At 44.3% G+C, this 12,042-nt stretch overlaps 1 protein-coding gene across 6 annotated transcripts in view; it reads right to left on the reverse strand.

Moving 5' to 3' along the window:
* Window positions 1–12,042, reverse strand: part of DAPK1 (death associated protein kinase 1) — a 186,263-nt gene that overhangs the window by 50,677 nt on the left and 123,544 nt on the right. For all 6 annotated transcript variants that reach the window (XM_040450258.1, XM_040450255.1, XM_040450259.1 and 3 more), the window contains exons 4-11: window positions 9,258–9,396; window positions 7,170–7,299; window positions 6,939–6,987; window positions 6,825–6,851; window positions 5,974–6,126; window positions 5,562–5,607; window positions 4,302–4,391; window positions 2,609–2,701 (exon numbers count right to left, since the gene is read on the reverse strand). In XM_040450258.1, the coding sequence (XP_040306192.1) occupies window positions 2,609–2,701; window positions 4,302–4,391; window positions 5,562–5,607; window positions 5,974–6,126; window positions 6,825–6,851; window positions 6,939–6,987; window positions 7,170–7,299; window positions 9,258–9,396 (727 nt within the window). The remainder of the gene's footprint in view (window positions 1–2,608; window positions 2,702–4,301; window positions 4,392–5,561; window positions 5,608–5,973; window positions 6,127–6,824; window positions 6,852–6,938; window positions 6,988–7,169; window positions 7,300–9,257; window positions 9,397–12,042) is intronic.

Consider the following 12,042-nt stretch of genomic DNA (forward strand, 5'->3'; position numbering starts at 1 on the left):
CCCAGGCGCCCCTTACCTGTGCCTTAATGTCACTTGCATTATAACCCAGATGGCAAACACCTTTCAAGATTCAGATTTAGAACAACTGATAACAAATTATCTTCTGTGTTTATCTTGGAAACCTTTCAAAATATATAGTCCCAGAAACCACTGTAGAAAATATCAGGCATAACTCAGAGTCTAAAAACCATAGAACCAAAGAAATGATACCTCTGAATTTTACAGCCTTAATTTGTAATTTGTCCAATTATAGAATTGTGATTTTTTGATCACTGGAATTTCTTCCTCCTCTAAGTATAGAACAACATGGCAAAATTCTCTGCAAGCTAGTCACTATATATACATATATGTATATTTTAAAGATCCTAAAGGAGGAGTAATGTAAAAATAAAGGCCAGAAAAAGGAAAACAGATGCATTGCTAATTACAAAGAGAAAATAGAGAATGTCAAACTAGTTAGATCCTTGCCAATTTGTCAAAGTTTTCTTACAATAAGATATTTACCAAATATGGTACATTAAAACTGAAGAATAAGCTAGAAAAATCCCAAACAATATCTCTGGACTCACAGAGGTGTGGCTCCTCGTATTTCTTTTTTTTTTTTTTTAATTTTTTTTTTTTCAACGTTTTATTTATTTTTGGGACAGAGAGAGACAGAGCATGAACGGGGGAGGGGCAGAGAGAGAGGGAGACACAGACTCGGAAACAGGCTCCAGGCTCTGAGCCATCAGCCCAGAGCCCGACGCGGGGCTCGAACTCACGGACCGCGAGATCGTGACCTGGCTGAAGTCGGACGCTTAACCGACTGCGCCACCCAGGCGCCCCTGGCTCCTCGTATTTCAAATCTGGAAAAGCGTTATCACAGAGGCTGAGTCTCTGCTTGTGGGGTGGAATGGAAAAAGCATTTCTCTGATTTCTGCTTTCTCTTCTCTATGGGTCTGAATCCAAACCTCATGAGGGTTTTAATAATCTTTGGACAGACTCCATGTTCAGAATGTCATAGGAAAAAAAAAAATAAAAAATAAAAATAAAAAATAAAAAAGGGGGCGCCTGGGTGGCGCAGTCGGTTAAGCGGCCGACTTCAGCTCAGGTCACGATCTCGCGGTCCGGGAGTTCGAGCCCCGCGTCGGGCTCTGGGCTGATGGCTCGGAGCCTGGAGCCTGTTTCCGATGCTGTGTCTCCCTCTCTCTCTGCCCCTCGCCCGTTCATGCTCTGTCTCTCTCTGTCCCAAAAATAAATAAACGTTGAAAAAAAAATTTAAAAAAAAATTTAAAAAAATAAAATAAAAAAGAATGTCATAGGTTTTGCTTTTCCATTACAATTCCAATTGATGACTAAGAGACATTTGCATGAAAGGGACAGTCAAGAGAAACGAGGTGAATGGGGGGGGGATAAGCAGATGGTTACGACAGGTCCTCATGATCAGTAGGACATCAGAATGATGAGGGAACGTGAGTTCCAGGAGGGGTCATCCCACCTAGAACCCCCACGCACCCTGGGGCCCTCTCCCTCCCTAAACTTCGCACTGTGACACATGTTTTCCTCTAAGTGCTTATTCAAGATGATTTTAATTTATAACATTTAATTGTTCTCATCTTCCTTAGGTTAACAGATTTTGTCTTGTCCCTGGTTCCACCGTTACCCTCAAACAATTCCCAAACCTAGACTTTCTTTCCCATGTCCTCCTTCTCCGACCTTGCTTCTTTCCCATTCCTGTTTTCTCCTTAACGTTTCTCCTTTGACTCTACAGGGCTACACCTGGAGGCTCAGTGAAGCAACTAGCTTCGGGGCGGGGATAGAGCTCGTGTCTGCTGATGTGTGATCCTGCCCATGGAGTCCCTGGAGTCATTCATGAAACACTGACTATGCAGTCACGGGAGCAGGTTGGTTCCCACAGAACCAACCTTTCTCCCTTCTCTGACATCCCCTTTACCACCAGGGCTCCCAAAGCCCTGTTGTCTGACTGTCAGGGGACAGTCTTCTTGAATTCGGATGTGTCCAGTCATATCTGAAGAGTTAATCTGTGATTAGGTTTCAGTGTTCATTACGGGAAAAAGTATGGAATTGTTCTCAAGGGTTTTAGGCACTCAATGCAATGTCAACAGAGCAAGTAGGTTTAGCCTTCTGGTCTACCACAAACTCCCCCAGCAAGCTCCACAGTATTTGCCTTGATTTTGGGGGGTGTGTGTTGGTAGGAGGAGTATTTGCCTCTTTTATGGCATTATGATCAAGTATTTTCCAAGGTCAGTGGCAATAGAGGACTCTCATTTTCTTCATGGAAATTAGAATGAACTCTTTCCTCTTCTGCTGGCCAGTCATTCTCTCACTGAACTGTGAGTGTGGAAGGAGTGGGGCAGGGCGTGGTAGTGTCAGAGGTAGTGGGTGGGACTGGGCATGGTGCCAATCCAAACAAAGAGAAAAAAGAACGAAAGAACCAATACCGTACATCAAATCAGCCACCTAACTCCCTACCTTGAGCAGAGGAAGAACAGGCCTGACACTTCCGTGACTTTAGGTTTTCTGGGTTGTTGAACAAATCAAACCACCTAAACATTGGAAATACACAGTTGTAAGAAAGAACTTCAGCAAGGCAAACAGGTGTGCTTACCAGAGTATCGTCGCTTCTGGCAACACTCATGTTACTCCTGGACAAGAACGACCTGGATAATCTTTGGCACAGTGATATCAAGCGAACGGATTGCTTTAAAAAAAAAAAAAAAAAAAAGGCAGGGAGAGAGGAAGAGAGAGAGTTTACGTAAGGATATTCAAATGAGTACAAATGACAAAGTCTTTGAGACAGCGTTCACTGCTGACAGCATGTTCTTTAGGGGTGGGAGACCTTCCAAGCAGGTTGGATCATATACGCCTAAAGAAATTTCTAAAGGTCTTACAAATTAAGACAACAGGATAGAGATTCTCCTTCCGCATTTCATTATTAACTACACAACTGTATACTCTATACCCCTTCTCTCTTAATATTTTCTTCTCTACTTTTTGAGGAATGGAATCTTACCCTAACAAACCCCTTGCACATCCCCACTCAAGGGTCCTGTCCTGTGTCCTTGTGCCCAGGCAAGCTGGTATTAATAGTAATGTGACTATCAAAACTCATACAGTTGTTAGAAACAAACAGGTGGGAACTCCTTAGCCTATAGGACAAACACCCCTGCATTTACTCTCAAAGGCAAGAACAACAATAGGTAAAAGAATGTGGGGGCGCCTGGGTGGCGCAGTCGGTTAAGCGGCCGACTTCAGCCAGGTCACGATCTCGCGGTCCGTGAGTTCGAGCCCCGCGTCGGGCTCTGGACTGATGGCTCAGAGCCTGGAGCCTGTTTCCGATTCTGTGTCTCCCTCTCTCTCTCTGCCCCTCCCCCGTTCATGCTCTGTCTCTCTCTGTCCCAAAAATAAATAAACGTTGAAAAAAAAAAAAAAAAAAAAAAAAAGAATGTGTGTGTTGGGGGTGGGGGGGGTGAGTGTGGGTGTGTGAAAAAGAGAAAAAAAGAGAGAAACTTATGGTGTTCTCTCTACATTTTAAGCCTAGTCTAAGGGCTTCTTTCAGACTAAGTGTTAAGTCTTAAGTAACCCTAGTGCTGTGGTCCTCCCCATCCCTGTCATGGCACCCTAAACTTGATGGGTGTGAAAATGAGGTACATTTCTGGCCCAGTGCTCAGAGACATGGCAGGTATCTGCTTCCTCCGGGCTTCACATGATCCTGGGCATAAGAAGACATCCTGTCACCTTCTCAACCTTGAATTTCTATTTGTTCAAGGTTGACTGGAATGCCCTTTAGAGCCATGCCCCATACAGCCACTGCAGAAGCCATTCACATTGAAAAAGAACACAAGACCACAGTACAAATGCTCATGGCCCCACCCCAACCCCCATCCCAACCATTCATAGACCAAGGCTGGTTTCAGAGAACCATTTACACAAGTTCTACTATAAATGCACTCCCATGCTGCTTACCACAAAGAACAGAGTTATTCAAAATGTGGTTTGTTAAACTTAGGAAAAGATGACACTATAATTTTGTTGCACTGATTTAAAAATTTGCCTTGGGAATGGTCTTGATTTAAAACAAATGCAAAATTACATGCAAAAATAAGACTTAAAGAGGACCGAAATACTATTTTTGCTTATCTTTTGAAAATAGTGTTTAATGGTGCAGAAGACTATAGAGTCAATTGAAACAAACAAAAAGGATGCACTTTTGAAGGCCAATGTCAGAAGAGATGGGCCTGGCCACAGGGCGTGCCACGGAGAAAATAAATTAGTTATCCCTCCCTATCAAACAATCTTACTTTCCACTTTTTCCGGGCTGCGAACTTCTTGAACTTCTCCATGTTGACTGCCGACGCCTTTCTACTAAGTGCTTGTTGGGTATCTTTAGGCTAAAATCAAAGTCCAAGAAAGCAAATTTAGAACACTCCAAGATGGAAATGGGTTACATGACAACTTTTGGAAACCTGTAGTTAGTTAGGATGCTTACACACTCACCTTAGTAAAATAACAGAACAAGTTGGGATAACGTGCAAAAGCTAGGAACCTAGTCTCCGGAGGGCAACTCTTAGGGCTAAGGGTTTGATAAAATCCATAAAGACTGGGTCTTGGGAAAAGCTGAAGAGTTGGGCTCAGAACAGGCTAAATTTCAACTTTCTGGACTGAGAGTTTGGGAATGGCAAGATTCGTGGTGAGGTTATGTTATAAGGCATCTGAACTTAATATATCATCAAGTAATAATTTAGAGCTGGTAGGAACTCAGAGGTTAGCAAGTTTGGCCTGGCTGATAGCATTAGGATCCGTTGTACTGCATCTTTTTTGGGAGGCCATTAGTTCTACTGATGAGAGGAGACACCATTGCCTCCTCAGGGAACCCACGCAACTGCTAGGAGTTCATGCAGCAAAGCTCTCTGGATGCCCCAACCCTACTTCTGCGATGCAAGTTGTTGCACCATAATCCCCTCACCGGTTCCATGACTTTATTCTGTAATTGCCACATTCCCTCACCGTTGGTCCTTTCTGTTCTAGCCGGAGCACTTCAGTTCTTTAACCCAAATGGCAATGGGTGTTGCAGGTAATGTAAAGGTATATGTTGTGCCAGGGGGCGGCTGCTGGCCCTGGCCCAAAGGCAGCTGTGCAGGGTTTGGGTGGCCTTATGGAATGAGGGCTCAGTACTGGTAGACATTCAGATTTTTCAACAGACGCTGGAAATCCAGATTTGATACAGTATTTAAATGTTGGCAATTAATTCCAAAAAATTAAAATATTCTCTGGGCCAACATCCCACAGGTGAAACCAAACATGGCTGTTGAGTAGACCTGACCCATTTACAACTGACCTTCAACTCCCCGTTTACAATCCTGCATTGTGATAGCTTATTCTCCTCCACCTCTGTGATCATTAGGACACTCTCATCTGTGCACCATCTTAAAATAGGGCACCGATGTCAAAACCAATACTTCAGATGTGACCTGTGGTGAGACCCCCACAGTAACTAGGCCTAAGGCAAATGCATTCCGGGATGTCCTATAACACCAAACCAATCACAATATGCAACTTACCTTGATCCAGGGATGCTGCAAACTATCTTGAATTGTCATTCGCTTCCTTTGTAGGGGGAAGGGGAAAGAAAAAAAATGCTGTGACCATAGAAGCAAACACTGAGGTTGTTTCCATGCCAGTTGGGCCTACCAAGCAGATGCTCTGGAAAATGCAGTTTAGGGCCTGCTTCGTGGAAGAAAGCTGGAAAGAAGTCAGTCTTTCTGTGACTATCTTACTGTGTCTGCAGGGACAGACTGAGCAGGTGCAAAGGCCCCGCCTGCATTTTCTGAAGCGTTCCACATGGCATGCTTTCCTTTGCCACGTGGAACCCACCAGGCTCTCATAAACGTGGTCCGCATGCACAATACAAGTGCTAGCCCTGGTCCTGCTGAAGCCATGGCCAAGTACCCCTCAGGAATAATGGACACTCACTTTGGATCCTTGACGAGGAGTCTTCTTATGAAATCTTTGGCTAGGGCACTGGTATTACTGAAGTATTCTTCCTCAAATTCGTAGTTGACGGCAGATACATTTGCTAACGTTTCTTGCTTAGTGTCTCCAAGAAACGGGGAGGCCCCACTGAGGCTGTTAATAAAGTGGGGTGCAGAACATGAATGATTACCTCTTGGGCTATCATGTCATTCCTAGCATATCTAATAAGGGGAGTGAGGAATAATATGATAATCTGTCCTTGGGCAGCCACTTCAGAATCCGATTACATTTTACAGGGCATTTAGTTGTCACGCACAACAGCTTCAGCTTAATGCATAGGATGCATTTAAAAAGTTAACCTGGAATAGCATCTCTTAGTTAAAAAAAAATAAAAAAGCTTCCGACTTTGGCTCAGGTCATGATCTCACGGTTTGTGGGTTCGAGCCCCGCACTGGGCTCTGTGCTGACAGCTCAGAGCCTGGAGCCTGCTTCACATTCTGTGTCTCCCTCTCTCTCTGACCCTCCTCTACTCATGTTCTGTCTCTCTGTCTCTCAAAAACGAATAAATGTTAAAAAAAATTTTAAAAAACACCGCTTTCCTATTTTCTCAGCAGTGATGGACAGCCACGCTTCCTTCAGTGATTAGGCTGTAGTTTCTGATGACTCATTGCGAATTAGGAGAAAATGTTTAATTAGTATAAACTACACGTGTTCTGGGGGTGTGAAATGAATATGTTTACATAAAAAGCATGCATAAACTGAAGAGATCAACATGACATATAGATGGTTAATAAGACATATGGTCTCAAAGAAAGAGGAAAAGAATACAAGGCGTGGATTTTGGTACTTACAGAATATAGGTTATCACCCCAATACTCCTAGACACAAAACGAAAACAGAAACAAATGTCAGAAGAATAGTACACTAAAGCAGAAAGATGAAAGCATCAAGGACATGCTCCTTACCACATATCTGCCTCAAGACCAAGAGGTTCATAGTTGACTATCTCAGGAGCTAAGAGGAAATAAACGCATTTTAGTTTTCAGAGAAAGTGAATCAACAGATTCTATCTTCACGTATAAACCAGAAATATGTACCAGGGAAATAAATGATGTTACAGCAGGGGAGTTTCTGCCAGTATAATTCATATTATTGATGAGAAATAAATGAGCACAGGAGTAAAAAAAAAAACTTACCAACAAACTCTGGTGTCCCAAATATGTTTTTGAATTCATTTCCAAAATCAATTTTATGGGCCAACCCAAAGTCAATGATCTTGATCCGAGGTTTAGGGACATTTCTATCCAAAAGCATTATGTTTTCAGGCTTCAAAAAGAGAGAGAGAGAGAGAGAGAGAAAGAGAGAGAGAGAGAGAGAAATAGTACACTAGTGTTCAAAACAGCATATTCACAAAACCAAAAGGTGGAAACAACCCAATGTCCATCAACTCTTCAAACATGCTACAACATGGATAAACCTTGGAAACATTATGCTAAGTGAAACAAGTCAGATGAAAAAGGACACATATTGTATGATTCCACTTATCAGAAGTATCTAGAATAGGCAAATTCAGAGACACAGAAAGCCGAAGGGTGGTTGTCAGCAGCTGTGAGAGGAGGGATGGGGAGCTCGGGATTAAGGGATACAGGGTTTCAGTTTGGGAGGATCCACTAGTTCCAGAGATTGTCGGGGCGATGGTTTGCACCACAGTGTGAATATACTTAACACCTCTGAACTGTACACTTAGAAATGGTTAAATAGGTAATTTTCATGCTATGCTTATTTCACCACAATAAAAACAAAGAGCTATGATATATTATGCTGAAGACAAAGTGGTAGGATTGTCCCCTGCCCCCCACCCCACCCCGGAAAAACCACCAAAGCCTAGGGGTAAGAGGGTAGTTGTAAGAGAACACCAGGAAAAATAAATGTTGTGGTTTAGGTTCTCCCAGGAGCAGATTTGTTGACAGAGATTTGGGTGCAAGTGGCTTATGTGGGAGCAGGCTCCAGGGAATACTTGGTAGAGGATGGGGAGACAGGAAACAGAAGGAAGGAAACCCACACAAGGTGTCTTGTCAAGGTGAAGGTGACTGGAGTACAATCCCTTTGGGGAACTTAAGGAGGAGCAGCACTGAGTTTTCCAGCTGGAGCATGAGGGAGCCGGGGTACTTATCCACCGACTCCCCGTCCTCCATTGCTAACAGCGGCCTCTGTGGGGCTTTACTCTGGCATTTCCAGCTCCCAGGGCCAGAAACCAGACATCAGGCAGGGACCCACAGGTGTGTGCAGCAGCGGTATTCAGGGCATGCGTTAGCGAGTGTTGGGGGGATCTGGATGGGGTGCTGACAGCATTGCTACAAGAAATATGGAGGAAGTCCTCCCTCCTCTGAAGACTTGTCCTAGCTCCAACGATCTGAATCATTCACTTGTCAGTCGACTGCATGCTTCTTTGTGACTACCTTCTCAATGCCTCAGATTGTACCTCGATTCTTCCATTGTCACTGTATGTTGCTCCTGTGCATGCCTTTCCTTCCTAGAGAGACCATAGCTTTTCTGACAGTTAGAACTAGGACGTGCCTTTATATCCCCCACAGTGTTATGCCTCTAGACAGGCAAAGACCCCAATTAGCCAATCTCCACGTTTGTCTTGATTGATTGCCGGTGACAAAATCAGGCCTTCGCATCAAGAGGGAGAGGAGAGATCAAGACATCTTCCACCTTACGTGCCCTGCAGCCAAAGGGGATGCAAACTGGACAGCCAGTGGCCACTCTAAGCTGAAAACATTCCATAACCAATAGCAGCTTAGAGATCTGGCTGGTAAACCCCTTTGATTCTTCCCCAGGGATTCTTGAATGTAATCATTCGTCTTAAGCCTCTATCCCACAAAAGGTTAGGAATCCTTGAGTAGGCATTCATTATATACCTGGTAATTTATCTTCATAATTCCATCTGTTAAGCTCATACAGGATAGGGGCACCTGGGTGGCTCAGTTACACATCTGAATCTTGATTTCGGCTCAGGTCATGATCTCATGGTTCATGGGTTCAAGCCCTACACCGGGCTCCATGTTGATAGTATGGAGCCTGCTTAGGATTCTCTACTTCTCTCTCTGCCCCTCCCTCCCTTTCTCTCTCTCTCAAAACAAATAAATAACCTAAAAAAACAAACAAACCCATACAGGATTAAAAAAATGTATCTCTTTCAGATGCTTCAATTTTTCATAGCCAACCACCAATGCTGGGATTTGCATAACCTTCTCTCCGGCTTACACTCAGCAACGTACCTTAAGATCAAAATGGGCAATCTGAAGGGAGTGTAGGTAGTAAACACCATTAAGAATTTGTTTCAGAAACTCAGTTGCTTCCTCTTCAGTCAAAGATTCTTTTTCAGCCAAGAAGTCGAACAGCTCGCCACCTGCCACTCTGAAAACCAGGAAGCAGAGGTTACTGAGGATGCTTGTTTCATACAGATTTGTTCTCTTGTAGACTATTGGTGTGCTCAAATTTCAGGCAAAAGAATGGCCTAAGGACAAGCCGAAACTGCCAAGCAAGGAATTAGAATTCATGCTTCTCAACACTGGGCTGACAATTCTGCCCATTTGTACTTGAAAGCACCTGGATACCATTCTCCTGATGTGCTATGTTCACACATGAAGGCAGGGAGCAGAGACGTGATGGGGGGGGGGGGGAAAGTATATTTAAAACATCTTCGTTACACATCCTTACAGGTGAAGTCTTAATTCACTGATTAAAAAAAAAAACAAATTATAAGCCAACTTTGGGCAGCATTTATAGAATAGATCTTCCTAGCACAATCAGAAAGTACCTGGAAAGTTCATAATCCGTATGCTAATCAATTGTTTTAAACCCCAAATCACAATATATGGCCTACAAGGATTTTTTGTTGTTGTTTTATATCCATTTATATATAAATACTTACATATTTATTAAAAAATCACATTTCATAATGAATTTAACAAATACCTTCACTAATAAGAATACATGTACACTGGGGCACCTGGGCTTAGTTAGGCGTCCGACTTCGGCTCAGGTCATGATCTCACGGTCCATGAGTTCGAGCCCCGCGATGGGCTCTGTGCTGACAGCTCAGAGCCTGGAGCCAGCTTCGGATTCTGTGCCTCGCCCTCTCTCTGCCCCTCCCCCACTCTCTGCCCCTCCCCCACTTGCACTCTGTCTCTCAAAATGAATAAATGTTAAAAAAAAAAAAATAGGGGCGCCTGGGTGGCTCAGTCGGTTAAGCGTCCGACTTCGGCTCAGGTCATGATCTTGCGGTTCGTGGATTAGAGCCTGGCGTCGGGCTCTGTGCTGACAGCTCGGAGCCTGGAACCTGCTTCAGATTCTGTGTCTCCCTCTCTCTCTGCCCCTCCCCCACTTGCATTCTGTCTCTCTCTGTCTCAAAAAAAAAATAAACATTAAAAAAAAATTTAAAAAAAAAAGAATACATGTACACAAAATTGAAATGCATGAGGTTGTTTGGGGATTTATCAATCAGTCTCCCTGGCCAGACTGTAAATCTCTAAAGGACAGAGGTCGGCCCCTGGCCATCCACCATGTTCTCCCACAGTCCCAGCCACAGAGCAAGAGCTCAAAACTTTGTTATCCAGTGGATAAATGAACAAACTCCCCAAAGAAATCTACAGCAGTAATTAATGGCAAATAACAGGGAACTTTTAATAAGAGTTTTTATAAGTTCATCTTTTCTCAAGTTTAACCATACATTCACAACATAATAATTAACTGTAATTACGCACATAACTGCTGTGTTCATTATCTTTCTTTCAGCAAGACAGCTCCATAAACATACATACCACTTCTACATCCAGAGGGGAGAAAAAAAAAAAAACAGTGCTTACGAGATTAAACTATAATGACAAAAGTCTGTGTCTTAAAGAACAGGGTCAGATCCTGCTCCTTCACCCTCTAAGTTGTTGTTTTTCTTAACCTGGCCCCAGCTCCACTAGCATTAGGATTGCTCGGGGTGTTTTAAACATGCAGAGTCTGAGGCACCTGGTGACTCAGGTGGTTAAGTGTCCAACTTCGGCCGATCTCACGGCTCGTGAGTTTGAGCCCACGTAGGGCTCTGTGCTGACGGCTCAGAGACTGGAGCCTGCTTCAGATTCTGTGTCTTCTGTGTCTCTCCCTCTCTTTCTGCCCCTCCCCCATGCATGCTCTGTCTCTTTCTCTCTCTAGGCTCTAAAAAATAAATAAACATTAAGTTAAAGAAAAAAAATTAAAAATACAGGTTCTGGGCCTCCCTTCCAGCCTGCTACCTGAGAGTTTCCAAGATGGGCACCAAGAAACGCAGAATTTTTAACCAGCGCCCCCAGGGGATTCTTAGCACACTAAAAAGTGAGGGCCATTTTTCAAACTTTTAACTGCATCCTCCTGCTGCATGGCCTCCCTCTGATATTTAAGGTCTGGATGTTTATCCTGAAGGCGAGGTGGCTCCTCCGCCCCTGGGACCCCAGCAGAGGGCTTGCGCAGATATGCCACAAGCCACAGAGGCTGAGCCAGCCAGGGAGGCCTGGAGCCTTGCCCGGGGGACAGAGACCTGCAGGTGACAAGGACATTCCCGCAGCAGTGGCCTCCCTGCCTGCACCCTCCTAGCCTTACTGCCCTCTCCTCTCTATGGAGCCCTTGGCCGTGAACCCCACACTGGCTCCCCACCACTCCTCACTTTTCTGTCTCCTTACTCCTCTTAAAAACAACAAAACAGGGAGAGGGATTCCTTCAACTCCAGGGGAAAACAGGGAAACGAAACAACTAATTTTGAGCAAGATGGTCTATCACCCGGGTGCTTCCTTACTCTCTGGGCTGTATGGCGTCGTCGAGGTGCATCGCGCAGCCCTGGGCCGCGTGCTAGGGTGAGGTCCAGAGCTGGCACACCCAGTGCAAACCTTAATTCTGCAGCCACAAGGTTATGCCTTCTCTCTGGGCCTCACTTTCTCACCAAACAGGTATAACAGGACCTACTCCTTTGAGGATTTTGAGAATGAAAGGTAATAAATACACATGATGCGGATGGCAGGTCTGGCATGAGGCTGAGGT

Source organism: Herpailurus yagouaroundi, unplaced genomic scaffold, assembly GCF_014898765.1.
Source record: "Herpailurus yagouaroundi ecotype Mexico unplaced genomic scaffold, PumYag 201, whole genome shotgun sequence".
Lineage (NCBI taxonomy): Eukaryota > Metazoa > Chordata > Mammalia > Carnivora > Felidae > Herpailurus > Herpailurus yagouaroundi.